The 26,834-nt window shown below is 44.5% G+C and overlaps 1 protein-coding gene across 11 annotated transcripts in view; it reads left to right on the top strand.

Moving 5' to 3' along the window:
- The window catches only part of Nhsl2 (NHS like 2), a 238,536-nt gene that overhangs the window by 188,650 nt on the left and 23,052 nt on the right, over positions 1-26,834 (top strand). Inside the window, exon 1 of one of the 11 annotated variants that reach the window (XM_074063015.1) lies at positions 1,537-3,183. The exons of the other annotated variants lie outside the window; for them this stretch is intronic. Coding sequence (XP_073919116.1) covers positions 3,156-3,183 — 28 coding nt within the window. The 5' untranslated portion in view covers positions 1,537-3,155. Of the gene's footprint in view, positions 1-1,536; positions 3,184-26,834 lie in introns of those variants that run through there. 11 annotated transcript variants of the gene reach the window in all.

The following is a 26,834-nucleotide window of genomic DNA, read 5'->3' as shown; positions in this document are numbered from 1 at the left end:
CCACAGGAGAAGAGGGCCTGAAAGGGAAGGAGATGAGGGCCAAAGACAAATTTGAGTTTCCTAACAGTTAATCACACTTAACTGCATTTAACAACACTTTATAGTTTCCAAGGGAATTTCACACAAATGATTTATTGTCGTATTTTGCAAGTTCAGGACCAGAGTTGTCCCTGACTCCCAGGCCAGTGTTTTTGCTCTTTACTACATTGCTGGGTCCTTAAAACTTTTTTTTGAGGGCTGACGGAGTGACTCAAATGGTTAGAGCGCCTGCTTAGCAAGCATGAGGCCCCGAGTTCAAACTCAAGTGCCACGAAAAGAAAGTTTGAAAAAAACCTTTTTTGACGGGGCAAGTGGCAGGGTTTTTGTGACCAGCAAAGATGTTCCAATAGACATTCATGGTCCTTCTTTATTTGAAACGGTTTATTCCATGTGCATTGAAAAAGAGTGTGAAAGAAAATTTGCTATTTCCCACACCACTTGTCCCCTACACACATGGAAAGGGCTTTATTTCCCAATCCTTGTAAGCCCACCCTTCAGAAGCTATTATCTACTTGACAATTGGCTGAGACCTCTTGTCTTTTTTCCTCTTTGAATTAAACTCTAAGGACTGAGGTTCCCATCTGCGTTGGAGCAAACACATCTCTTATTATACCTGTTTCCCAGAAGCTGGAGGGCTTTTCTCTTTTCTGAAACCTCTATAGTTCTCTTTCAGAGCACTTGACCCTTTTAGTGATTTTTAACGGCAGGTGGCAATTAAATTGGTTTCCCAAACTTGGACCAAGCTGTCTCTTCAAAACTCTCTGCATTTACCCTGCCCATGGCCACCCCTAAACTAGGAAAGAAAAACATCATCCAGACACAGACACATGCATACACAGAGACACATGCACACACAGACACAAGTGCACATACACACTTTACTGAGTTGTTATTTTTCTCTAAGTAGACCTATGTTAACACAAATGTGGCAAAATTGCTAGGGAGAAAGGGGAGGATGCATTTCCTCTGGGTAGGTCTCCCTCTCCACTATGGATAGGGCTGACGAGGTCATCTGTGGCAGGTGTCTGTTAATTGTTACCCAACATGGAGTCCTTCCTCAAGCTCTTCCTTTTTCTTTCTTTCTTTCTTTTTTTTTTTTTTGATGGTACTAGGGTTTGAACTCAGGATTTTGTGCTTGCAAGGCAGGCAGGCACTCTACCACTTGAACCATACCTCCAGCTCTTCTCAAGCCCTTATTAAGACAGATGGAGCAGGAAATGCCAAAGCTTTGGGCTCAAGCTGAGCCAGGGACCAACAAAAGGAGAATGGATCCTCATTCACTAATCCTTGTGAGTTTTGAAAGTGAGAGGAAAGAGAACAGGAGGAAAGAGGACAGAAAAAGTGGAAAAAAAAAGAGAAAAGTGACAGGGTTTGCAAGTGGAAGAATGGAAATAAAGCTGTGAAAAGAATAAGACAAGCTGATTATGTTATTTATTTCAATGGTCTTTATTATGTAAATTATATTATATTATAGTAAATATATGAAATATTAATATATTTCATATATTTTTGTTCATGTGGATTTGTTATTGGAAGATGTCACATTGTTGTTAAAACTTCAAATAGAACTGAAGGGTTTCAACTTTCTCCATCCCTTTCCAAGCCCTTCTCACACTCTCCAGAGACCATCAATGAGAACAGTTACTTGTGTGTCTTTACAGATGTGTTCTCTGCATACGTAAGCCTATGCATGCTTCTAATGCACACATGAGGGGCTACTATATACATACTGGCCCATTCCTTGCCCTTTTTTCAATTTGCCATTAACTCAAGTTTTCCCACTTCCTCCTCCTCCTCTCTTTTTCTTCTGTGCAGGGTCCTGCACATGCTGCGCAAGTACTCTACCTAGCCTCCATTTTCTTGCTATCATCCCATTGTGTGGATGAACTATGATGTATGGAACCCATCCTTATTGATGGACACCTAGGTAAAGTAGAAAGTCTTACAGCACACTGGCCAACAGAAATGTTATGTAAACCACAGAACAAGTTGCATACAGGATTTTGAGTTTTCTGAAGGTACCCACATATTCCTCCCATTGATTTGCTTTTTTTTTTTTTTTGCATTACTGGAGTTTGAACTCAGGGTCTCATGCTTGCTAGCTAGGCACTCTACCAGTTGAGCCATTCCATCAGCCCTCTCCCACTGATGTGAAATGCCATCATTATTGCACCCTAAATGCTCACATATGCAGGGTTTATTTTGGATTATGTGTTTTATTTCAGTCATCTATTTATCAGTTGGGGCTCTAGTATCCCCTATTTCCAGTAGCCACATTTTAGAAGTAAAAAAGAAGTGTTCAGTGGTAGAGTACTTCTCTAGCATGTGTGATGCAGCAAAAAGGATAATATTAATGTTTTATTTAATCCAATATATAAAATAAGATTGCATGTAATCAATTTTAGCATTATTCATGAGATTTTTTACATCCTTTGGTGCATCTTAAGTCTTTGAAGTCTGGTGTATATTTTACAATTCCAGCACATTTCAATTCACACTGGTTAATTTTAAGTGCTTGAGTGCCACATGTGGCTGGTGGCTACAGCCGTGGACAGTGGAGGACAAGCAGGAGAGCAGTCCAAAGTGTCACCTGAGCTGTGAGCCTCTGTGGTTGGTAGGAATGGATTAGGAGGTCAGATGCTGAGGATTGAAATCTCAACTTCACCACTTAGAGCAACTTCTAGGACCTCCCAGGGCCTTGACTGTAGACCCCAATAAATCCTATATGCTGGGCGGGTGCAGAGCAGAAGAGCCCACACAAGTCTGAAAGATCCTACCCCTCTCTGAGGGCCCTGGTTCTGCTGGCCACAGGGATGAGAAAAGAATGTGGTGCTCAGGAGGTGAGGATCTGAGACCTGCCCCAGATTTCCCTTTCTCGCCTTCAGAAGTACCTCTGTTCACAGCTTCTTGCACTTCTCATTGTACTCAAGACCCAATGCCCATTTCCTTTTTGTCAAAAGCAGAGTGATGTGGCTACAGGGCTCTGAGGAAAGCCCTGGCTCAGTGGTCAGGGAGGGTGTGGTGGGAGGAACCCACATCGCACCTTACTCAACTGTGAGATCTTAACTCCGGTGGCCCCACAGCCACTGTGGTCCTGGGCAGCAGCCGTGACAGCTATGGAGACACAGCCTCAAGCCTGGAATGGTGAGCATGGGCACAGCTGCATACTGTGAGGGTGCTTGAGCTTGGGATTTGGCACCTGATGAGGACTGGCAGTGTGGGAGGAGGCAGGTGTCTGGAGAGCCCAGGGGATGGAGCAGCCAGCTTTGGCCTGGCCTGAGCTCCCAGGCAAGCTTTGGGAAGTATTTGGACTCCACCACAGGCTTGAGGGCTCGGCCCCCTGGGGTTGGCAGGAAGCTGAGAAATGTGATTCTCCCCTGCAGGGCCTTATGCTGTCTCTGAGCAAAGGCAGTGGCCCTATGCCCACTGCTTGATGACTTCCAAACCAGCCCTCCTCTCTGGCCTGCCCTCTCCAGCTGGCCAGCTACCAGAATCGAGCCAAAGGCTAGCCAAAGGTTCCGAGCAGCTCTGTTGCAGGAGAGAGGAATTTCTCCCTGTGGCAGCCTGGAAGAGAGCTCTTGATCACCAGCCCCGCCCGCAGTTCCCCATTGCCTGGGCAGTGCCTGGGGGTCCTACAGCCAGAACTTCAGTGTTACCAGACTTCTGAAGCTCCAGGCCACTACATGGCTTCATTCTGCCTGGTCACACAAGCTGTAGCCTCCCAAAAAATCAAGCCCAGGCTAGGAAGACAGAGAAGTCTCACAACAACTCAAACTCCCAGGCACATGGGGCCTCATCCTAGCTCCTACCACTCTAGTCCACCAAAGGGCTGAAGCCCTGCTGATTAAGACCCTGTCTGCCTGGCGTGTACATGGAGCTACCCAGTAGAGTTCTCTTAGATGGATGAACGCACACATGGACAATGCATCCAGGGAATAACATGCTTTACATATTGTTTTTGTTGAACCTCTTGCTCACAAAGCCCTAAAACTAAAACTTGTCACCTCATTACTTTGGAGCCTTCTACTGAAGGCACCTGTGTACCTGCTTGTTTCCTCCACTAAGAAAAGTTCACAAATAAAACCTCAGGGGACTCCTGAGGGTAGACTGGGAGAATGGTCTCAGGGCCTTATCTGTCTCTCCTCGCATTATTGCTTTGAAGGTCTTCCAGGCTAAATCCTTCTACCCCAAGAATCAAGAGCATGAGGGTTGGGATCAGACAGACTTAATTCAGGTCTCAACTGTGCTATTTCTTTAGTACATAACCTCAGTCAAAAGTCATTTCACCTCTCCAAGATTTAGTACTCCACTCTGTAAAATGGGGCTAAAAATACCTACTCAAGTGTGGTGAGGATCAAATGAGAAAATGCATTAGTTTGAACCCTACAAAATTTCCTAAAGCTATTGCATATAGCAGTTTCATGTGGTTCGACCTAATAGAAGTGCTTTATAAAGTAAAAAGCACTGTAATAAGTAGCCCTTTATAAGTATTCATTATTATGAGATATAACTTGAAAGTCACAGAATATTGTTTTTGCAATAAATGACTAATCCCATTCATCAGAATACAGGTCACACTAGCAGAAAAAGCCACTTCTCTACCAACCAGGAGCTACAGGCATTTCCTGGAGCATTTTGGCCTGGGAAATAGGGACCAGGTATTTTTAGGAGAATATACTGGTTCATAGAAAGCCAAGGAGATAAACAGCAGGGTGGCTCACGACAGCTCTTATCTGGAAATGGACCATTCACAGGAGCACAGGAGCTGGCACATCCCCTGCCCGGGTGGAGGTACCCATGCCCTGGCTCAAGTTGCAAGACAGAGGCTGCCCAGGACAGGCCTGCCTTTCCAGGGGGCAAAGCCACAAGGGTCCCACATATCAGGCATGTGGAGGAAACTAAAAGCATCTGCCTGCCAATTTGCTGTCGCTGGCAGCAACTGTCAGGCCCAGGTACCATCTTTTGACTTAGCAAAGGCCTAACAAATCTTGGATTTGGAACTGATAGCATCAGAGGCCACAGTGAGGGAGGGACCCCTCTCACCATCCTATACATCAGTCCCTGCTCAATCCTACTCAATCCCAATGCTAGCCGTAGAGTGACTGGGATTTCAGGTCAGAGGGGACTGACAGAGGTCAAGAGAAATGTCCATCAGTTGGCTGTACATCAGGTATCGGCACCCAGGCCGACAAGGACCACTGAGGCACTAAGCAATCATCTATAGATTGTCTGCTCAGTGTTTCCAACTAGAGTTCAATTGTCATTTGGGATGAGTTCTCATTGTAAGGAATGATCCATGCATTGTAGGACATGTCACATCTGGTAGTAAGATAAGTGTAGAGAGCACCCCATGAGCCTGAGGGCTGGATGATCCCCAGCTGCCAAGTCTCAGGAGAAAGGCCTGGGCAGATGGACGGCCTCTGCATTGCTCTGAATGCTTCAACTATACGCTCCCTAACTAGCCTGATGGCTGACCAACCCTGTGAGCCTGGTTCCTGGGTAATCGGTTGGTCCAGCGGAGATAAGCAGAGTTACTCAAATAGAGCCTATGATCTGAAGGTAAGGAAGACACTTTCTGGGAACTGCCCAGATGGATTTTTCTCTGGGCAGGCAGTGAGCTGTGCGACTCTGGGCCCCAAGCCCTGGCCAGCCTATGGCAGAGGGTCTACATGGAAAATGGAGCCAACTTAGCCCAGTGCCCAAATGTGAGTTTCCCAGCATCTATCAGATGGATGTACAATGTATAACACTTGTTCAAGGAAGTACAGATATGCAATCAGAACCCCAGTGCAGAGTCCCCATAGTAACAGAGGTGCTCGGCCAGCATTCTGGGTACTTAGATGGGAGAAAAATGACAACTTTACCTCCACTAACCTCTAAATAGAGTTTGGCCCTTCTTTCCATTATGAACCCAGGCAGCACACCACAGGAGCATTAGCAGTCCCTGTGACTGTCTCCAATGGGTGCCACAGATGTTTTTAAATCTCATTACTGCTGCTACACGTATCTTGAAATCCTGTTGCACTCATGACTACTTCCAAATCATGGTAGCTGGGTGCCAGTGGCTCATGCCTATAATCTTAGCTACTTGGGAGGCTGAGACCAGGAGGATCATGGTTCCAGGCCAGCCCAGGCAAAAAAAAGTTTGCAAGACCCTTATCTCAACAGAAGAAAGCTGGGAACAGTGGCACATACCTGGCATCCAAGCAATCATGATTCAGTCCATGCCAGCCTGGGCAAAAAGCCTATCTCCAAAATAACCAGAGTAGAAAGGGTTGGAGATGTGGCTCAAGTGGTAGAACACCTGCCTAGCAAGCATGAAGTCCTGAGTTCGAATCCTAACACTGCTTAAAAAAATCATGGTGATTACTAGACTCGCCTCCAGATCCTGCCACTTAATATGTTTGTCAATAGTGAAAAATATGTTACTGTGTCACAAATTTAAAACATACATGTTGATAACTTTTAATCCAATTGACTCCCTTTATAATCCTATGTGTTTATTTTGTGCATGTAAAAACATTCTGAGAAGGCATCCATAGGTTTCACCAGGCTCTCAAAAGAACCCAAATAAAAAAAAATTTCTTTTTAAGGAATACTGGATTAGAGACTTCGCAGGAAAGCAGGTTGATTGGGGTCAACAGGGATGGCCGTGACCACAAAGAGAGGAAGCATGCACTTGTGTTCTGTAGGCACCAAGAGGACACTGAAAGGTTCTGAGCAAGGCTGCCCAAAATGATGTTGATGGGCTGGTGGAGTGCTTAAGCTGTAAAAGCAAGTGTGAGACTCTGAGTTCAAACCCCAGTGACACCAAAAAAACAAAAATGATGTTGCGGTCTCCAGCCTGGGATTCCAGAGAATGTGGTAGCATGAATAGAAACAAAGAGTTCAGAAGAATGAGAGGAGCCAGGCGCCAGTAGCTCACACCTATAATCCTAGCTACTCAGGATGCAGAGATCAGGAGGATCACAGTTTGAAGCCAGCATGGGCAAATAGTTCATGAGACCCTATCTCAAAAAACCCTATCACAAAAAATTGGGTGAAGGCCCTGAGTTCAAACTTCAGTACCACAAAATAAATAAATAAATAAGAGAGGATTTGAGTAGTGGAAGAGAGTTCTGCCTTTAATACATTAAATTTGAGACTTAAAAAATAGAAACCCAGGTGAAGCTGTCCCCTGGGCTCTGGGAAATGCAGTAGCCATGGCAACAGGAAAGATTTGGGAGTCATTCTTGGAGATGATCATGGAACCATTGGAGTCATTGTCGTCACCAATGGAGAAGGGGCAGAGAGAGGAAAGAGGCCAAGGTAGGGAGCTGCCATGGGCTGGCTTCTCTAGGAAACAGATTTCTAGACAGGGATTTGCATGCAGGAGGTTTGCCTAGGACTGCCTTCTAGAACAGTCCCTGGGAAGGAGTAAGTAAAGCAAGATTGGTCAGAGGCAGGAGCTAAAATGTGATGTAGTTGCACCAGAGGCCTCAGCCCATCCCATTGGGGGCTCTGGAGCTGAGATGGCCCTTTGGATGATCCCATGTGAGACCCGTACCTTTCTTCTATTCCCCCTATGACCTGCTGACTAAATTCTGGATGCAGGATGGCCCCAGGGAAGAGGAGTTGCCATTGTAAGCCATCTGCCAGCACCCGTGCCAGGTGGGGAACAAGTTGTCTTGGCCCTGAACTGGGGTTTGGCCACTCAATGTCAGCTGTCCCAACACCTCAGGAAATGCAACTTCCCCCTGCAGACTCTGGGTAAGGCCCACCAAGAGCCAGTTATAGGAGCCCCTGGGGGCAGGAATCCAGGTCCTGAAAGGTTTGGAGTCCTTGATACCTGTAATTTAGAGCTCTCAGCAGCTCCTCCAGCTGCTCCCATTTGGAGCCAAGCTAGATGGTATGGAGCGGAGGGAAGCTGATGAGAACATAGTCATCGCCCTCCTCTGCAGTTTCTGTATAAGAGGTTAACAAGCTAAGCAAATCCACCACTGCGGAAACAGGCTCTGAGGCCTCGTGTCTCTCCCTTCCTTCTGGGGTGACCCACATCTGAGGGAGGATGTCACCACATTGAGGTTACAGCCCTGCTCACAAGGCCTGTGGGTTGCCAGGAAACCTGATATTGTTAGAGCCACCAAAAAAAAAAAAAAAAAGAAGAAGAAGAAGTTTCAACTTCATTTTCAAAGAGAAAAATATAAAAACCTGACTTTTGATTTTGACTTTCATGTCCTCACACCAGAAAGACAAACCAAATAGCTAATCTCCCCCAACTTTTGGAATTTAGACTAGCTATAGGAAACTTGAGTTCAGAGAAATTAGTTAATTCATTCATTTCACCCACATGCAAAAGTAGGTCCTGCATTTGCAAACTGACAGGCCAAAAGATCAAGTGTAGCCTAAAGGTCAGTTTTTGTTGTTGTTGTTCTACATAGATTATAAAATAACTTAAGAACCTGGGGTGTAGCTCAGTGGTAAAGCATAAGGCACTTGGTTCAATCGCCAGCACCAAATAACAATACTTAAATTAGTTGCTACTGCATGCACTTAAAAAAAAAAAAAAGCCGGGCTCCAGTGGCTCATGCCTGTAAGCCTAGCTACTCAGCTCCTCAGGAGGCAGAGATCAGGAGGATTGCAGCTCGCAGCCAGCTCAGGCAAATAGTTAGGAGACCCTATCTCAAAAATATCCAACACAAAACAGGGCTAGCAGAGTGACTTAACTGGTAGAGCACCTGCCTAGCAAGCCTGAGTTCAAACCCCAGTGCTGCCAAAAAAAAAAAAAAAAACTTAAGATCTGGCCACAGTGGAAGTATCAGCTAAAACTGAGGAGTGCTGCCCCCTTGTGGGTGGGTATAAGGTTCTCCACGTCACTTCAGGCCCCATTCAACCATCTCTCCTGTGTTTACCTCCCTGGGCCCTGTCAGCTTTATTGCTCAGGAGCTCTAGACTTGGCTGAGCTGGATGCTGGGGCTGCGATGATGCACCATGCTGTCACTCTGCTCACACGGCTGTCTTCTCTGCCCTCAGAGGGCTCACTGCCTGGTGCGGGACAAGGATCCATGTGCACCAATAGACAGGAGAGAGAGTCCTGTGAGGGAGTGAGGGTAGGAGCAACAAACACAGTCAAGCAAAGTTGAGGAAACCTTACAGAGATTCTAAAAGGATGGATAAATTGCTACTAGGTGCAAAAGGGGGAATGTGGGAGAAGGGGTGTTAAAGAACAAAGGAAGAATTAGGGGCAGGAGAGTGGTGCTTCTGAAGGAAGTCGGTATGTGAAGTGAGGAGGAGGTGGAGGCCAGATTGGGGAGGGCTTGTCTGCTGGGCTGAGGAACTGGCCTTTTGCTCTGCTCGTTTTGAGCTGATCTGACTCGTGTGTCTAGAAGATGCCCCTAGTGGCCCCGTAGAGGCTGGATTGCAAGAGAGCAAGGGCTGAGGGAGGAAGAGTAGCAGGTAGAAGGTTCTTACAAGTCTTTAGGTGAGAAGTCCCAGGCTTTGGTTTGGGAATGTGCCAGAGAGAGGGATATAGGAGGTCAGATTGACAGGTCTTGGTGATTCCTCAAAGTGGGAGGGAAGCTGGGCATCAGTGGCTCACACCTGTAATCCTAGCTACTCAGGAGGCAGCGATCAGAAGGATCACAGTTTGAAGACAGCCCAGGCAAATAGTTCTCAAGACCTAGCTCAAAAAAAATATCACAAAAAAGGGCTAGTGGAGTGGTTCAAGTGTAAGCCCTGAGTTCAAGCCCCAGTACCGCCCCCCCAAAAAAGTGGGAGGGAAAATCTGCACACTATGGTACAGGGCTGTGCTCTGCAATTCTGGCTACAGCAGTAGCTGCTCTGTTTCCAGGGTTCTGTGACATTGGTGGCATTTACTATCCATGAGTTCACTCCAATCTCCAAACCAAAGATTTCTCACCTACTGCCTAGCTACAAGACTGGGTGGCACTTCCTGGGTGGCAGGCCAGGCATTTCCCACACAGTCACTCAATGAATCCTCACAACAGTGTCAGGACATAAATACTGTTCTTACACCTTCCTACAGATGAAGAAACTGAGGTCCTTAGGGTTGATTGTCCCAGGGTCATGCAACTAGTAAGGGACAGAGCAAGGATTTGAACCCATGTAGCCTGCTTCAGAGCCTCCCACGCAGGCCAGGCAGGGAGAAGGGCCATGGAGCACACAGATCTGTGGTGTGCGGCCTCCACACTGCTCCAATGAGCAGCTACACCTGAAATCCTGAGGCCTTGGATGGGCCTTCAAGTTCTGGGAACTTGGGGAGATGGCAGCCAGGCAGGGAGGAGGGAAACTCTGAGTGTTGGATTCCCTGGCAATGGGGACCATGAAGGAGAGCAGTCAGACCACACTAGCCATAGACTGTCCATCCAAAAGCTTTCAGCTGTGCTGGGCATCAAATCCAAGTTGTTGGTCACAGCCTGCAAGACCCTAAAGTAAGGTGGCTCTTGCTCACCTCCGTGACTTGTTTTTCTTGCTCTTCTCACCACAGAGCCTTTGCACTTGCGTTCCCCCCATCAGGCATGTTGGTTTATTCCTCCCTGTGTATGGCTGGCTCTTTTTCATTGTTTGCATCTCCTCTACTTCTGTGTGAACTCCATGAAGGCAGGGAGTGTCTGTTCTCTTAACTGCTGTATCCCTCAAAGTCTATGTGCCCAGTACACAGAAAGGACTCACAAGTATTTGTTGAATGAATGAACAATTTCATTTGTTGAATGATTATTTTGAGGCCCTGTACAAATACTAATTCATTTAATCTTCCAAAACATCCCTGTAAGTTAGGTGTGATTATTATTCCTGTTTTGTAGATGAGGTACAGAGAGGTGACATGATTTGTCCAAGGTCATGGAACTCTAGAAGAGACAGAACTGAGATTTGATTCCTGAGTGAGGCTGGCTTACCTATAACAAATCGCTCCAAAGTGTGCATTCAAGCAGGGGCTTAATTGTCTCCTCAGTACCATTTCAGATGACTGACTCGGACTTCCTCAGCAACTCTGATGACCTCCCGGGTGGGGTTGTTCACTATCCTGGTTGTTCCATCTTTTCATTCTTGTTTATTAAAAACCCCAGACATTTAGAGATGTGCCTAAGAAAGCGAAGCAGAATTCCCTTCTGCTCGGTGAGAAGGTACCCATCCCAGTGGACTGAGCATCCCTCAGAGGATGCAGGGGACAGAGAGGTGAAATGGTTTGTGTTTTCTCCCCCAACTTCTAATTTCCCTAGCTCCTTGTAAGGGACAGAGCAAGGATTTGAACCCATGTAGCCTGCTTCAGAGCCTCCCACGCAGGCCAGGCAGAGAGAAGGGCCACGGAGCACACAGATCCGTGAATTGGGAGTGTGTGGGGAATGCAGAATCTGTGCACACACCCGTCTCCGCCTACTGCATCTCAACCTGCTTTTTAACAAGATCTCCTGAGGATTCGGTGATTCCAATGCACACACACACAAAAGCTTTGAGAAGCACTGGGCTAGAAGGCAGCCTGAGAATGACCTGCTCATCATCAGCCCGTGGCTCCCAAGAGCAGAGCTGAAGCTTCGTGTTGCATCCCAGGCCCCTGTACAGGGCCAACCTCTGGTAGCTTCTCAGGAACGTTTGTTGAATGAGTAAGTTGATGAGGGAATCTAGTCACCTGTAGTCAGCTTAGGCAAAGATAGAATCATTTACTATGCACGCTGTTGCAGCCCTGCCCGCTCCTGTCATCCCTCCTGGCCTGTGATCCCGTGAGGGAGGCCCAGCAATAGGGTGGTTGTTCTGCTGGGTTTTGTTTTTTGAGACAGGGTCTCGATAACTCACAATCCTCCTGCTTCCCCCTGCCAAGTGCCGGGATCATAGGCATGTGTCATCACACTTGGCTTGGGGTATTTGTTTATATAGATTCTAGACTTTGGGTAACACCTAGTTCTTCCATCCTCCCACCCCAACAACCCCAAGGAGGAACTTCTGAGATGCCCACACCCTGTTGTTTCTTCACTGAGGGCATGGCCGCTTCAGTGCATCTGGCCACCAAAGTCCCTGTTCCACTTCGCAAATGACCCCTGGAAATGCCAGTTCCTCTCAAGGTGCAGAAGGTGCTGCCAGGTGCTGGCTACCAAGCCCTCGCTGTGTGTGGAACCAAAATAAACCCCTGTTGATATGGAAACGGGTCGAATTATTTTAAGAAAAAAAATTGCTCCTTCATTAAGTGGAGTTGTTATGGCAACCAGAATTAGGAAAGTAACTTGGCCGTGGAGGTTATGTGCAATGTTTGAGGACAGAATTTTCCAGATAGTGGCAATTTGTGGGCACATCTCCCTGGCACCTGGATCTGCCCAGGGAATTGGGATGAAGGCCAATCGAGGATCCCACCGTACCACCTGGGTGGTGGCCTTGCACAGGGTGGCAGGGAACCACTCTCCAGAGCCCTGCAGGGTTGCAGGCTGAGGCCATGAAGGAGCCCACGGTACCATGGGCGTCCAGACCTGAGGGCCAGCACTGCCCCAGTGCAGGTGGGCACTGCACTCAGCTGCAAGAGGAAAGGACATCCCAGCTTCCTGGAATTAGGAGTAGAAGCTGAAATAAAAAGAGTGATAGCTACTCTTTATCATGTCTTTACTGTGAGCCAGCCACTGAGCTGTGTACTCGACACACTGGCCTTTAATCCTCGTAACAACCCTGTGTGGCATTGTTACTATCTTTATTTTCGCAAATATACACAGAGTCTTAGCTCAGTGAGGTGACTTGTTCAAGGTCACATGGTAAGTGCAGCACTGAGATTTGCAGCCTCTGCAAAAAGTCAAGGATCTCTCAAACTGAAACCCTGAACCAGACTGTGTCTTCAGCCCAGATACTTCAATCATTCACTTAAAAATCCCTCATCAAGCACCTGTGCCGAGCCCCAAGGAGAATCCAGACATGCTTGCTTTTTGCCTTCAAGGAGCCCGAAGACCCTTCGGAGGGGGAGAAGCCTTGCAGCAAGGTGGATCGGGGCAAGCCCACCATGGCATGCTGCCGGGCAGCGGACTGTGGAGTAGCCCAGTGTCCAGACTGACTGAGCAGCAGCTCGACCACTCCTCACAGAGGCCATGACTTCCCTTTTCAGGCTCCATGTTCCTTTCGGTTACCTTGAGGGGCTCCTCAAACTCAAGCAACACTGGCCTTTGAGTGCGAAGCAGAGAGTTGGAGGGGCTTAAGATGACAGGACAGGGATGGGAGCCCCTGAATCTCCAAGAGCTAGGAATCTCTGAAGAAAAGCAGAGCCATGTGGCTAGTGTGAGTAGGATGGGGATAGAGAAGGTTTATTTGAGGAGGTGGTATTTGAGCAGCGGTTCAAATGAAAGAAAGAAGGGAGCCATGTGAACATCTGGTAGAGTAGTGTTCCAGGTAGAGGGAGCAGCAAGTGCAAAGGTGTAAAGGTCCTGAAGTAGGAATGAGCCTGGCACGTTTAAGGAGCAGCAAAAAAGGCCCCTGTGTGCTGGGCATTGGTGGCTCACTCCTGTAATCTTAGCTACTTGAGAGGCTGAGATTGGGAGGATCTTGGTTAGAAACCAGCCCAGGCAAATAGTTTGAGAGACACCCATCTCCAAAATAACCAGAGCAAAATGGACTGGAGGTGTGGCTCAAGCAGTAGAGCACCTACCTAGCAAGCTTGAAGCCTGGAGTTCAAACCCCAGTCCTACCAAAAGGAAAAAAAGAAGGTCTCTGTGGTGGGAAAAGAGCAAGCAAGGAGAAAGGTGAGCGATGGGGGTGGGGAAGAGGAGGGGAACAGAAGCCAGATCACAGTAAGGACTTTGTTTTAGTCTAACGTGATGAAAAGCAATGGGGAGGACTGTCTTGCTGGGGGGCTTTCTCTTTACTAACAGCTGTTGAGACATAATTCACATGCCACCATTTGCCCACTTAGCATTCCAATGTCTCTTAATTCCAGATATGTGCAGACATCTTCATTATCTAATTCTAGGACATTTTCATTACCCAAAAACCATTCCTTTCACTCAATTAGCTGTCACTTCCTACTTTGGCCAACTCCATTCCCCCCCCAACCCCCCCACCCCCCACCCCCGCCACCCCACCCGCCAGCCGTAAGCAACCACTGATCTATCTTCTAACTCTACAGATTTGCCTGCTCTGGACATTTTATATAAATGGAACCATGCAATATGTGGCCTTTTGTGATTGACTTCTTCCATTTAGCATAGTGTTTTCAAGGTTCACCCGTGTTGTAGCATGTATCAGTACTTCGTTCCTTTTTATTGCTCAGTAGTGTTTCGTTGTGTGAATATGCGGCATTTATTCATTGATCTGTTGATGGATATTTAAAATATTCCCATCTTTTTACAATTATGCATAATGCTGCTAGAAACATTTATGTACATTCGTCACATGGTATATACAATCTTTGTGGGGTTTTTTGTTGGTACTGGGGTTTGAACTCAGGGCCTCACGCTTGCTAGACAGTCACTCTACCACTTGAGCCACTATGCCAGCCCTTTTTTGTGTGTTTTTTCAAGATAGGGCTGACTTCAAACCCCGATCCTCCTGATCTCTGCCTCCTGAGTAGCTAGGATTACAGGTGTGAGCCACCAGCACCCAGCTTATGTACAAGTTTTTCTGTGGACATGTTTTCAAGTCTCAGTTCCTAGGAGCAGAATGGCTGGGTCACATGGTAATTCTTTGTGCAAACTCCTATACTTAATCAATTGAGAAACTGCCAGGCTGTTTTGCACATGGGCTGTGCCATTTCACATTCCTCCCAGCAGTGTATGACTGCCCGACTTCACATCCTCACCAACACTTGTCATGGGATGTCTAATTCCAGCCATCCATGGTTGCAAAGTGGATTTCATTGTGGCTCTACTTTGCATTTCCCTGATCACCTGTGGCCTCTCGTTTTTTCATGTGTTCATTGGCCATTCGTATGTGTTCTGTGGAGACTATTACAATGCTTCGCCCATTTTTGATTTGTGTTATTTGTCTTTTTATTGTTGAGTTGTGAGAGTTCTTTGTGATATTCTAGATATAAGTTTCTTGTCAGATATATGACTAGCAAATATTTTCTCCCTTTCTGTGGGTTGCCTTTTAATTTTCTGTTTTTTAAACATTTTTATTAGCACATATTGATTGTATGGTGTGAGGAGTTTTATTGTGGCATTTCCATAGATACATATAATGTGCTTTGGTTACATTCACTTCTCTATTACTCTTTTTCTCCATTTTTTGGTGTTATTAGAACTTGAACTCAGAGCCTCGCATGCTTGGCAAGCACTCTACCACTTGAGCCATGCCCCCAGCCCTTTTTGCGTTAGTTATTTTTTCAGATAAGGTCTCAACCCACTTTTGCCTGGGTTCAGTCTCAGACTAAATTCCTCTGCCTCCCTTGTAGCTGGGATTGTAGATATTTGACTTGTCCAGCTTGTTCTTTGAGATAGGGTCTCCATAACTTTTTGCCCCCAGGCTGACCTCAAACTGCAATCCTCCTACCTCCACCTCCCAAGTAGCTGGTGTGAGCCACTGTTCCTGGCTCATCTTCTTGATAGTGGGCTTTGAAGCACAAAAGTGTTTAACTTTGAAGTCCAGTTTGTCCATTTTTTTTTCTTTTGTTACTCATGCTTGCTTTTGGTGTCATATCTAAGACTCCATTGCCTCATCCCTGAGTGAATTTTGAGAACAAAATTTCTCTGGTTCTGTGTGGGGAAACAGATGGGAGGTAACTGCAGGGACCAAGCAAAAGGAGGGAGGTGCACTGCAGGGAGGGACTGCACCCAGCTTGCAGGCTCCTCTGAGGACCAAGTGCAGAATCTCAGCCTCCTGACTGAAGGCTGAATGCTGAGCCCTACAGTGTCCTGACCCAGACATACTGACGTGCCATTTCTTCTATTCAAATCCCATTTCCTGTTCCTTTCCTGCTTTGAATGTGGTTGGGCAACTCAGACATTTGGACAGACAGGCTCAGGGCCAGGTCAGACGGTAATCTAGATGGCCTCTGGTGGCTGGAGGGAAGCACTTGTCCTGCTCTTTCAGTGTGGGACCTGAGAAGAGGCCTTTCCTCGTCCTGGGCCTCAGTTTCCCCATCTCCCCATCTCTACTGTGCGAGTGGGATGGACTAGGGTGTCTAGTCAGAAAAGCCTAAAGGTTTCTGAGTATCCGCTTCTCTAGTCTCACCAGGAGGCCACATGGCTGGTTGAAAATATTTATCCTGGTAGTGACAGAGTCTAAGCAAACCACAAGACAATGTTTACAGTGTGATTCCATGGTCATTTGGCATAGAAAGACTTCCGGAAAGATATACCCAAGGTACCAGCAGTGGTTATCTCTGGTGTATGGGATTATAAATGTTATTTTCCTCTTTCAGTTTGTTTGTGTGTTCTGATTTTTGACTGTGATAAACATGTTTTGATTTTGAAATAAGAGCAGAAAAGAAAAGAATAACAGAAAAATTTTGCTTTGACAGTTTTGTTGTGGTTGTTGTTGTTTTAGAAATTGCTTAGAAGCCATTAGCCGGCAAAGAGAGCTGGGAAGGTGGCAGCAGGCAACCTCTGTAACGGTGACCTCTAAGCTATGCTGGGGTCACCTGCAGAAGGTGCACCAATGCACCTTCCACTCTATGAAGCACCAAGGGAGGGTGGGAGCCTCAGAAGGCCGACCCTCAGGCTGACATTAACATGAAGGACATTTGTTAGGGAGGCCCTTGGAATCTCCAGCTGGGGCCAGTGGGTGAGGAAGCAGGATTGTGTGGAAAGAGGGACCAGGTAAACTGTGACACTGTCCCAGCAAGGGGTCAACCCAAGGAGAAGAAGCGCTGAAGCTGAGCCAGCTCAGTTGTCCCAAGTTGGGGTGAGGTTGCTGCTGGAAAAGGAAGTGTAGCATTTGACAAGGCAATCCCCAAAGAGGGTCGACAGTAAAAATGCCTTCTTCTGGCACCCCACCATCAGGAGAGTAAGTCACCTGACCCTGAGGTGGAATCTGGGTGGCACATCAAAGAGGCATCTGCTATAAGTGGCCTGCCTAGCAGAGGCGACCTCCAAGAAAGGCAAGGCCACAGGCAGATATTAGGGACAATTTTTTGGGGGGGCATTGCTGGGGACTGAATCCAGGGGCTCTCACATGCTAAGCAAGCACTGTACCACCCAGCTATATCCCCAGCCCAAGGGATTCTAAAAAAGGGAAACTTGTTCTGTAACTTGGAGGACTGGCAGCTTCCCCCACTCTAAGCTCTGATGTCCATCCCTGATTCATGTCCTCGAACAGTGACCTTTGAGGCTGCCCTTGGGCCAGCCCTTAGTTTAGGTGTTTCCTAAGGATCCCAACATAATTTTGGACCCTGTGATCCTTTAACTGCTCTGTTTTATCAACGAGGAAACCTGAGTTCAGAGAGGACTTCCTGCACAGTGAGGTTGTGCTGAGGGAGAGTCTCAAAGCCAGATGTGTCCAACTCCAAGCTGCCATGCTTTTTCCCTCAGAACACAACTGCCCAAACTAGCCAGTGATTTGTTTCCTGCTCAAATGCTCAAATCTGATTCTCCTCATTAATGCTGAACCACTTGGTTCCCCCACTCACCCATCAGTTCTCAGCCGAGCCAGGCTCAGCCCACAGATCTCAAAGCCAAGCTTGACTTAGTGCAACATAAAGGAGCTCTTACCCTTCTAGAAGAATGCTCTCTTTGGAAGGGGTCAGAGCTTTCTTCCACCAAGAACAACTCTGAACCTCCTCTAGTTTGGGGGACAATCCTGCTGAGTTAATCTTGAGTAATCTTATTAACCTGTGAGATTAGTTGGCTGTAAGAGCCAGGCGACTGTCACGTGGACATTAATTCAGCAGCATGACAGCCAGAGCCTGGTTTATCAGTCCTTTTAATGGTTGGAATTGCATTTAGCTAATTGAGTCTGAGGTTGGCTCGAATAAGACAACCCCTTTGGGAAGCGGAGCTGCTCGGTGATGTCCTGCAAGGACTGATTCCTGGGCCCCACCCCAGCCTGCCTCAACTGGAGTATCTGGAAGCGGTGCTAAAGATCCTGTGGGTTTGTTTGTTTATTTGTTCATTTGTTTGTTTTGCAGTACTGCTAATTGAACCCAGGGCCTTGTGCTGTATCACTTGAGCACCCTAGTTTTGAGACTCTCTGAAGGAGTTATAAGCACGACCTCTGGCCCCAGGCAGCTTGAATTATAGCTGAATGACCTTGGACAAGCCCTCCAACCTCTCAGTGTCTCAATTTACTTATCTGTGACACGATAGAAATAATAACGCTGCTTGATAAGGTTGTTGTAGAGATTAACTTTGTGCCCAGAGTGATGTCTGGGACACTGGGAGCACTATATATATAAATGGTAACAACTGTTATTGTTGTAAATAATAGAGCCCAGGATTTCTGTCTGTTCCCTCGGCATGACAGTGATTCTAACTACATACATAAAGTTCCTGTGACTTGATAAGTTAAAAAATATGCTACAAAAATTCTATCTTTACTGTGTTTGTACTTATGTATAAATATGTGTGCATAAGGACAAGGTGAGATTATGGGTTATTTCTTTCTTTAGTCACAAACTTTTGAAATGTGGTTAAGTATAATATGTCTTTGGAATCCAAATAAGAAGTCAATTCACTTGGATGAGAGAAGCATGATGAATTGTGGGTAAGTGATAGAGTTGGAGTAAAGATACAGGATGTACAACAGTCACTCATGGCTCCCATCTGCTCAGGGACAGGAGAATGAGTCTGGGCTCCTCAAGTGACATCAGAGCAAAATCAAGTTCAAAGTCCCTCAAGGTTAGAAAAAAAGAGATGTTAGTAAGAGCCTAGTCCACCTGAGGAGGCTTAAGAACAGTAGCAAAAATGACTGGGCCCAGAGAGGACAGCTCGGGGGTGGGCATGGGGTCAGGTGATGGACTCATCCTCAGAGAGGGAGAAAGAGTCCAACTGGGAGGCCACTGTGGTCTTGGAAGTTGTGTCACCTCACTGGTTCTGTTGAAAAATCTGAACTATTTGGTGAGAGCTCCAAGTCGATCTCCATGTTTAAATGTAGAAGTAGAGCTGGCCAGTGTGCTCTCTGCTCCGTCTTGCCACCTCCATACCTACAGGTCCCAGGGTCCTGACTGGGCTGTGAAATCCTAGCATAGACCAGGAGAGCCGATTGTAAGACCAAGATCAGCCCAGATGATTGGGGTGGGTGTGTGGTGAACTTGAAACTCCAACCATGTGTGCACCTTTCAGCCCTGTTTGCCCCTTTGAAACTGTGGACCCTAGAACATAAACACTCTAGCAAGAGTTTATAAAGGTCTGAATATGGTGCTTGTGTCTACAGTGTATTTCTTTGCACCCCAGTAGCCACTTTGCTTTTTAATGGTCCAATATCTGCTAATTTATGGTCGCTATGAAGAACCTACTATCACACACTAGCATCTTTGCAGTTTGTCACTTAGCTGCCCTTACCGCATTTTGTGACCTTTGTTTTGATGCTTGAGTATGATGTTGTGGTATGTTTCTGACTTACCAAGGTTCCTCCCTTCCTGCCTTTATGACAGCTTTATTGAGACAAAGTATACACATGCCGTACAGTTCACCCATTTACAGGGTACAATTCAGTGGATTTATACTAAACTAAATTCTGAGTTGTGCAGCCATCACCATAATCAACTTTAGCCAATAATTTCATCACCCTAGAGAGAAACTCCTTGCCGGTTGTCAGTCACTCCCCATTTCCCCCAAGCCCCTGTCCAACCTTAGGCCACCACTAATCTACTTTCTGTCTGTATGGAGCTGCCTATTCTGGATGTGTCTGGAATCACTGACTGTGTGGGCCTTTGCAACTGGCTTTTTTCACATTGCCTGATGTTTTCAAGGTCCATCCATGTTGTAGAATTCATCAGTCCATCATTCCTTTTATTGTTGAGTAATGTTCCATTGTTTGGGTACACTACATTTATTTATTCATCCACTCACAGTTGATAGACATTTGGAATGCATCATTTTGGGGCTATGGTAAATGATTCAGCTGTGAACATTCATATACAAGTTTTTATGCAGGCTATATTTCAGTTCTCTTGGGTATATAACTAGGAGTGGAAGTGTTGGTTCATAAGGTAACTCTGTGTAACACTTGGAGAACTGCCAGACTGTTTTCCAAAATGGCTGCCCCATTCCTACCAGCAATGTTTGAGGGTACCAAGTTTGTCCACATCCTAGACAACATATAACTGATTATTTTAAGCCACCCTAGTGAATGTGAAGTGATACCTCAGTGCAGCTTTATTTGCATTTCACTGATGATTAATTATGTTGAATATATTTTTGTGTGGCTGTTGGCCATTCATGTATCTTTGGAGAAGTGGCTTTTCAGATTCTTTGCCAGTTTCTGATTTGAATTGTCTTTCTATTATTGATTTGTAAGTCATGTTTACATATTCTAGACACAAGTCTCTTATCAGATATAATGTACAAATATTTTTTCACATTCTGTGGATCATCTTTTCACTTTCTCAATGGCATTATTTGTGACAGATAATTTTTTATTTTGATGAAGCTTAATTTGTCTATTTTTTCTTTTGTTGACTATATTATTAGAATCAAATCTAAGAAACAGTGGCCTAATCCTAGGTCTCAAAGACTTATACCTATGTTTTCTTCTAAATTTTATAGTTTTAGCCATTAGGTATAGGTTTTTGATGCATCTTGAGTTTTTTGTTTTGTTTTATTTTTGTAGTCCTGGATATTGAACCCAGGACCTCATGCATGCTAGGCAAACACTCAACCACTGAGCCACACCCCTAGCCCCATTGAGTTTAGTTTTGTGTGTAAATGAGAATGAATTCCAACTTCATTCTTCTACTTTTGGATATCCAGTTGGTCCAGCACCACTTGTGGAAAAGATTATTCTTTTCCCATTGAATGAAATTGGCACCCTTGTCAAAAATCAATGGGCCACACTATCTCCACTCCTATTCAACATAGTACTGGAATTCCTAGCCAGAGCAGTTAGGCAAGAAGAAGGAATAAAAGGAATACAAATAGGTAAAGAAACTGTCAAAATATCCCTATTTGCAGACGACATGATCCTATACCTTAAAGACCCAAAAAACTCTACTCAGAAGCTTCTAGACATCATCAATAGCTATAGCAAGGTAGCAGGATATAAAATCAACATAGAAAAATCATTAGCATTTCTATACACTAACAATGAGCAAACAGAAAAAGAATGTATGAAAACAATTCCATTTACAATAGCCTCAAAAAAAATCAAATACCTAGGTGTAAACCTAACAAAGGATGTGAACGACCTCTACAATGAAAACTATATACTTCTGAAGAAAGAGACTGAGGAAGACTATAGAAAGTGGAGAGATCTCCCATGCTCATGGATTGGTAGAATCAACATAGTAAAAATGTCGATACTCCCCAAAGTAATCTACATGTTTAATGCAATTCCCATCAAAATTCCAATGACATTCATTAAAGAGATTGAAAAATCTACTGTTAAATTTATATGCAAACACAAGAGGCCACGAATAGCCAAGGCAATACTCAGTCAAAAGAACAATGCAGGAGGTATCACAATACCTGACTTCAAACTATATTACAAAGCAATAACAATAAAAACAGCATGGTACTGGCACAAAAACAGACATGAAGACCAGTGGAACAGAATAGAGGACCCAGATATGAAGCCACACAACTATAACCAACTTGTCTTTGACAAAGGAGCTAAAAATATACGATGGAGAAATAGCAGCCTCTTCAACAAAAACTGCTGGGAAAACTAGTTAGCAGTCTGCAAAAAACTGAAACTAGATCCATGTATATCACCCTATACCAAGATTAACTCAAAATGGATCAAGGATCTTAATATCAGACCCCAAACTCTTAAGTTGATACAGGAAAGAGTAGGAAATACTCTGGAGTTAGTAGGTATAGGTAAGAACTTTCTCAATGAAACCCCAGCAGCACAGCAACTAAGAGATAGCATAGATAAATGGGACCTCATAAAGCTAAAAAGCTTCTGTACATCAAAAGAAATGGTCTCTAAACCGAAGAGAACACCCACAGAGTGGGAGAAAATATTTGCCAACTATATATCAGACAAAGGACTGATAACCAGAATATATAGGGAACTTAAAAAACTAAATTCTCCCAAAACTAATGAACCAATAAAGAAATGGGCAAGTGAACTAAACAGAACTTTCTCAAAAGAAGAAATTCAAATGGCCAAAAAACACATGAAAAAATGCTCACCATCTCTAGCAATAAAGGAAATGCAAATTAAAACCACACTAAGATTCCACCTCACCCCTGTTAGAATAGCCATCATCAGCAACACCACCAACAACAGGTGTTGGCGAGGATGCGGGGAAAAAGGAACCCTCTTACACTGTTGGTGGGGATGTAGACTAGTACAACCACTCTGGAAAAAAATTTGGAGGCTACTTAAAAAGCTAGACATTGAGCTACCGTTTGATCCAGCAATACCACTCTTGGGGATATACCCAAAAGACTGTTACTCCAGAGGCACCTGCACACCCACGTTTATTGCGGCACTATTCACAATAGCCAAGTTATGGAAACAGCCAAGATGCCCCACCACTGACGAATGGATTAAGAAAATGTGGTATTTATACACAATGGAATTTTGTGCAGCCATGAAGAAGAACGAAATGTTATCATTCGCTGGTAAATGGATGGAATTGGAGAACATCATTCTGAGTGAGGTTAGCCTGGCTCAAAAGACCAAAAATCGTATGTTCTCCCTCATATGTGGACATTAGATCAAGGGCAAACACAACAATGGGATTAGACTATGAGCACATGATAAAAGCGAGAGCACACAAGGGAGGGGTGAGGATAGGTAAGACACCTAAAAAATTAGCTAGCATTTGTTGCCCTTAACGCAGAGAAACTAAAGCAGATACCTTAAAAGCAACTGAGGCCAATAGGAAAAGGGGAACAGGTACTAGAGAAAAGGTTAGATCAAAAAGAATTAACCTAGAAGGTAACACCCACGCACAGGAAATCAATGTGAGTCAATGCCCTGTATAGCTATCCTTATCTCAACCAGCAAAAACCCTTGTTCCTTCCTGTTATTGCTTATACTCTCTCTACAACAAAATTAGAAATAAGGGCAAAATAGTTTCTGCTGGGTATTGAGGGGGTGGGGGGGAGAGGGAGGGGGCGGAGTGGGTGGTAAGGGAGGGGGTGGGGGCAGGGGGGAGAAATGAACCAAGCCTTGTATGCACATATGAATAATAAAAGAAAAAGAAAAAAAAATCAATGGGCCATAGATGTATGGGTTTATTTCTGGATTCAATTCTGTTATATTGATTTCTCTATCTATCCTTAGGTTAGCAACACAATATTTTAATTATTATAGCTTTGCATAAAGTTTTGAAATTGGGAAGTCTGAGTCCTCCAATCTTGTTCTTTTCAAGATTGTTTTAGCTATTATGGGATCCCTCAATTTCCACATGGATTTTAGAATCACTTTGTCAGTTCCTACAAAGAAATTGAAATTCTTCATCTTTTGTTTGTCTTTCCTTTTTTGATGCAGCAATAAAACCCAGGGTCTCGTGTATGCTAGGAAAGCTCTCTACATAGAGCTACATCCAAGCCCAAGAAATTGAAATTCTGATAAGGATTATATTGAATCTGTAGATCAATTTGAGGAGTATTGACATGTTAACAATATTAAGTATTTATCCATGAACAGGAATACCTTTCCATTTTTCATTTTTTGTAGTTTTCAGTGTACAAGTTTTGCACAGTAGACAAGTGCTCTACCACTTGATCCAGCCCTTGCACCACTGTTGTCAAAATTATTCCTATGTATTTTGATGATAGTATAAATGTAATTATTTTTCTTATTTCATTTCAGATTGCTCATTGTAAGTATGTAGCAATGCAACTTTTATATTAATTTCATAACCTGCAACCTTACAGAACATGTTTATTTGTTCTAATAGATTTTTAATGGATTCCCTAGAATTTTGCATGTATGAGATCATGTCATCTATGCAAATATAACTTACTTCTTCCTTTCCAATTTGTATGCCTTTTATTTCTTTTTCTTGTCTGATCACTCTGGCTACAACCTCCAGTACAATGTTGAATGGAAGTAGTAAGAGTGGACACTCTTGCTTATACATGATCTTAGGGGAAAAACATTTGGTGTCTCACTATTAAGTGTGATGTTAATGTGAGTTTCTCATAGATGAGCTTTGCCAGTTTGAGGAAGTCCCCATCTATTCCTAGTTTGTTGAATTTTTTTTTATCATGAAAGGGTATTGAATTTTTCATCAAATCATTTTTCTATGTCTAAGATGATTGTCTTTTTGTTTTTGTTCTATCAATATGATTTTCAGATGTTAAAACAACCTTATATTCCTGGAGTAAATCCCACTTAGTCATTGTAAGTGATCTTTTTTATATATTACTGAATTTGGCTTTCTATTATTTTATTGAGGATTTTTGCATCCATATTCATAAGAGATATTGGTCTGCACTTCTCCTATGATGTGTGTATCAGTATTGCTATCAGGGTGAGATTGGTCTAATACAGTGACTTGAGAATTGTTATCTCTCCCGTACTTTGAAATTCTTCTTGTGTTAATTCTTCTTTAAATGTTTGGTAGAATCCACAAATGAAGCCATCTGTGTCTGGTCTTTTCCTTATGGATAGTTTTGATTACTAATTCAATCTCTTTAGTTGCTGTTATTTGGAGTTTCTATTTCTTTAGTCATTTTCAATAATCTGCATCTTTCTGGGAATTTAGGCACTTCATCTAACTTGTCTAATTTATTGTCATGTAATTGTTCATAGTGTATTCCTTCTAATCCTTCTTATTACTGTAAGGTCAATTATAATGTCCCCTCCTTCACTTCTGATTTTAGTAATTGAGGACCTTCTCTCTTACTCTTGATCAATCTAGCTAACTCCAGGTCTTTTGAATTCCTGTTCGGCCCTTAGCCTCCTTCTGTCTATGTTTGGGAGCCTAAGAACATCACATTCATCTTTTATAGTCAAGAAAGTAAGTCTCCTGGACATTCCTGTAGTTCGAGCTATCAGCCTGAATCCCAAAGCATACCCTTCTGCTTTCTCTGCTAACTGAGGTAGATTCGTTCTGAACCAATGTCTTCGTTAGCCAATAGCTGTGGTGAACAAGGCTGTCACAATTCCCCCCTTTCAGTGTGGGACACAAGCTGCAGTTTGTGGTGTACATGGCCCTCAGCCCAGTGCTGCTCATTTCTGAGTAAGTACAAGGGCCTGGAGAAGAGCAAAGCACTGGGTGCTGACCAGCTGGGACCCCCAAGGCAGGCATTGTGATAGGCCTGGGGCCCTGTCTTCGTGAGCATTGCTCACGTTGGGTCTTGAAAGGGATCAGAGGCAAGTAAGAAAAGCCAAGGCCTCCTGCCATCCCAGCCATATGTCTCCTTGGTCACAGTGCTCAGAACTGTGCTGCCCTGGTTGGCAAGGACTCGGCTGACAGGTGGGAAAGCCAGAAATTCAGGAAAAACCATTTGGGATTTGGGGCAAGTACCAATTCTGACTGTTGTTCTGAGGTTCCTGACCCAGTTGCTAATCCTTGCCCTTCTTCCTGCAAGCCTTAAGTCTGTCTGGGGTCTTGAGGTAAAAGCCTTCATAATTTCAGAAAATGTCTGAGAGCCAATAACATCTCCACTTGAAGATTATTTCTAGACTAATGGGAAATCTGTGTCCCCTGCAAGCAGGTCTCAATTTAAAAATGGAACAAACCCCAGCAACATTTGCCTGGCAAGGAAACAGCAGAAAATCAACTCTTTTGTGTGGTGAGCTTGAAACTTAAACCAAGTGTGGCAGCCTCACCCCTCCTCTCCCTTCTCACCCCCCACCCCCGCGCCCCACTGACTCAGGACCAAGAGGAAGAAGGAGCTGCCAGACTTCATGAGTTCTGTAAACAGTTCTTGAAAGAGAAACCACACACTTGTCCCGCTGCCAGTCCCCATAGCTGACAGGGCAGCCATTGTCTTTTCTCTGACACTCTAGGGGGCTCCATGGACCTCCAGTGGCTGTACAGTGAGAACTTAGGAGTCCATGAACTTGGAGGAGAACATGACTTGATCTTTTCTCCACCAACCACAAAGAAATTTAGCATTTCCTCAAATCAGGAATGTAGGCAACAAACCATAATAACAGCATTAGCAGTATCTGTGGCTGTATCACCAACAGAAATCACAAAGATTTTCATGTCGCACTAGAGTTGTAACTCAGAAAAATCACTTATGGCTATTACTACTTGAACATTTCTGGTCTATAGACTTGCCACTAAATCTTGAGATTTTATGCATTATTAGTGATATTTCGGTGGAGGGGTGGGGTGTGGCTCAAGCAGCAGAGTTCCTGCCTAACAAGTGCAAGGCTCTGAGTTCAAACTCCAATACCACCAAAAAAATTCACACAGTGATATTTCAGGACTACAACATCATAAAATATTTCATAATGATTTCAATATGATTGGTTTCTTTTGTAATTCTGTGCATTTTATTTCATGCATGTGAAAACATTATTTTGGAAAGGGTCATACCACATTGCCAGAGGGTTCCACGACTTACAAATGATGAGCACACTGGCCTGGATTTGGAACTCTCCAGCTCCTTGGACCTTTTTTTTTCTTCAGTGCTGGAGTTTGAACTCAGGGCTTTGCACTTGCTAGGTAGGTACTCTACCACTTGATCCATGCCCCCTTTCTGCTTTAGTTATTTTTCAGATGAGATTTCATATTTTTGCTTAGGGTCAGCCTCAGACCTCAATCTTCTTAACTATGTCTCTAGAATAGATGGACTTTTATAATTCCATCTACTTGG

The sequence above is a fragment of the Castor canadensis genome, chromosome X (genome assembly GCF_047511655.1).
Source record: "Castor canadensis chromosome X, mCasCan1.hap1v2, whole genome shotgun sequence".
Lineage (NCBI taxonomy): Eukaryota > Metazoa > Chordata > Mammalia > Rodentia > Castoridae > Castor > Castor canadensis.
The sequence above is the reverse complement of the archived record's forward strand: the minus strand, read 5'-3'. Positions and strand labels throughout refer to the sequence as shown.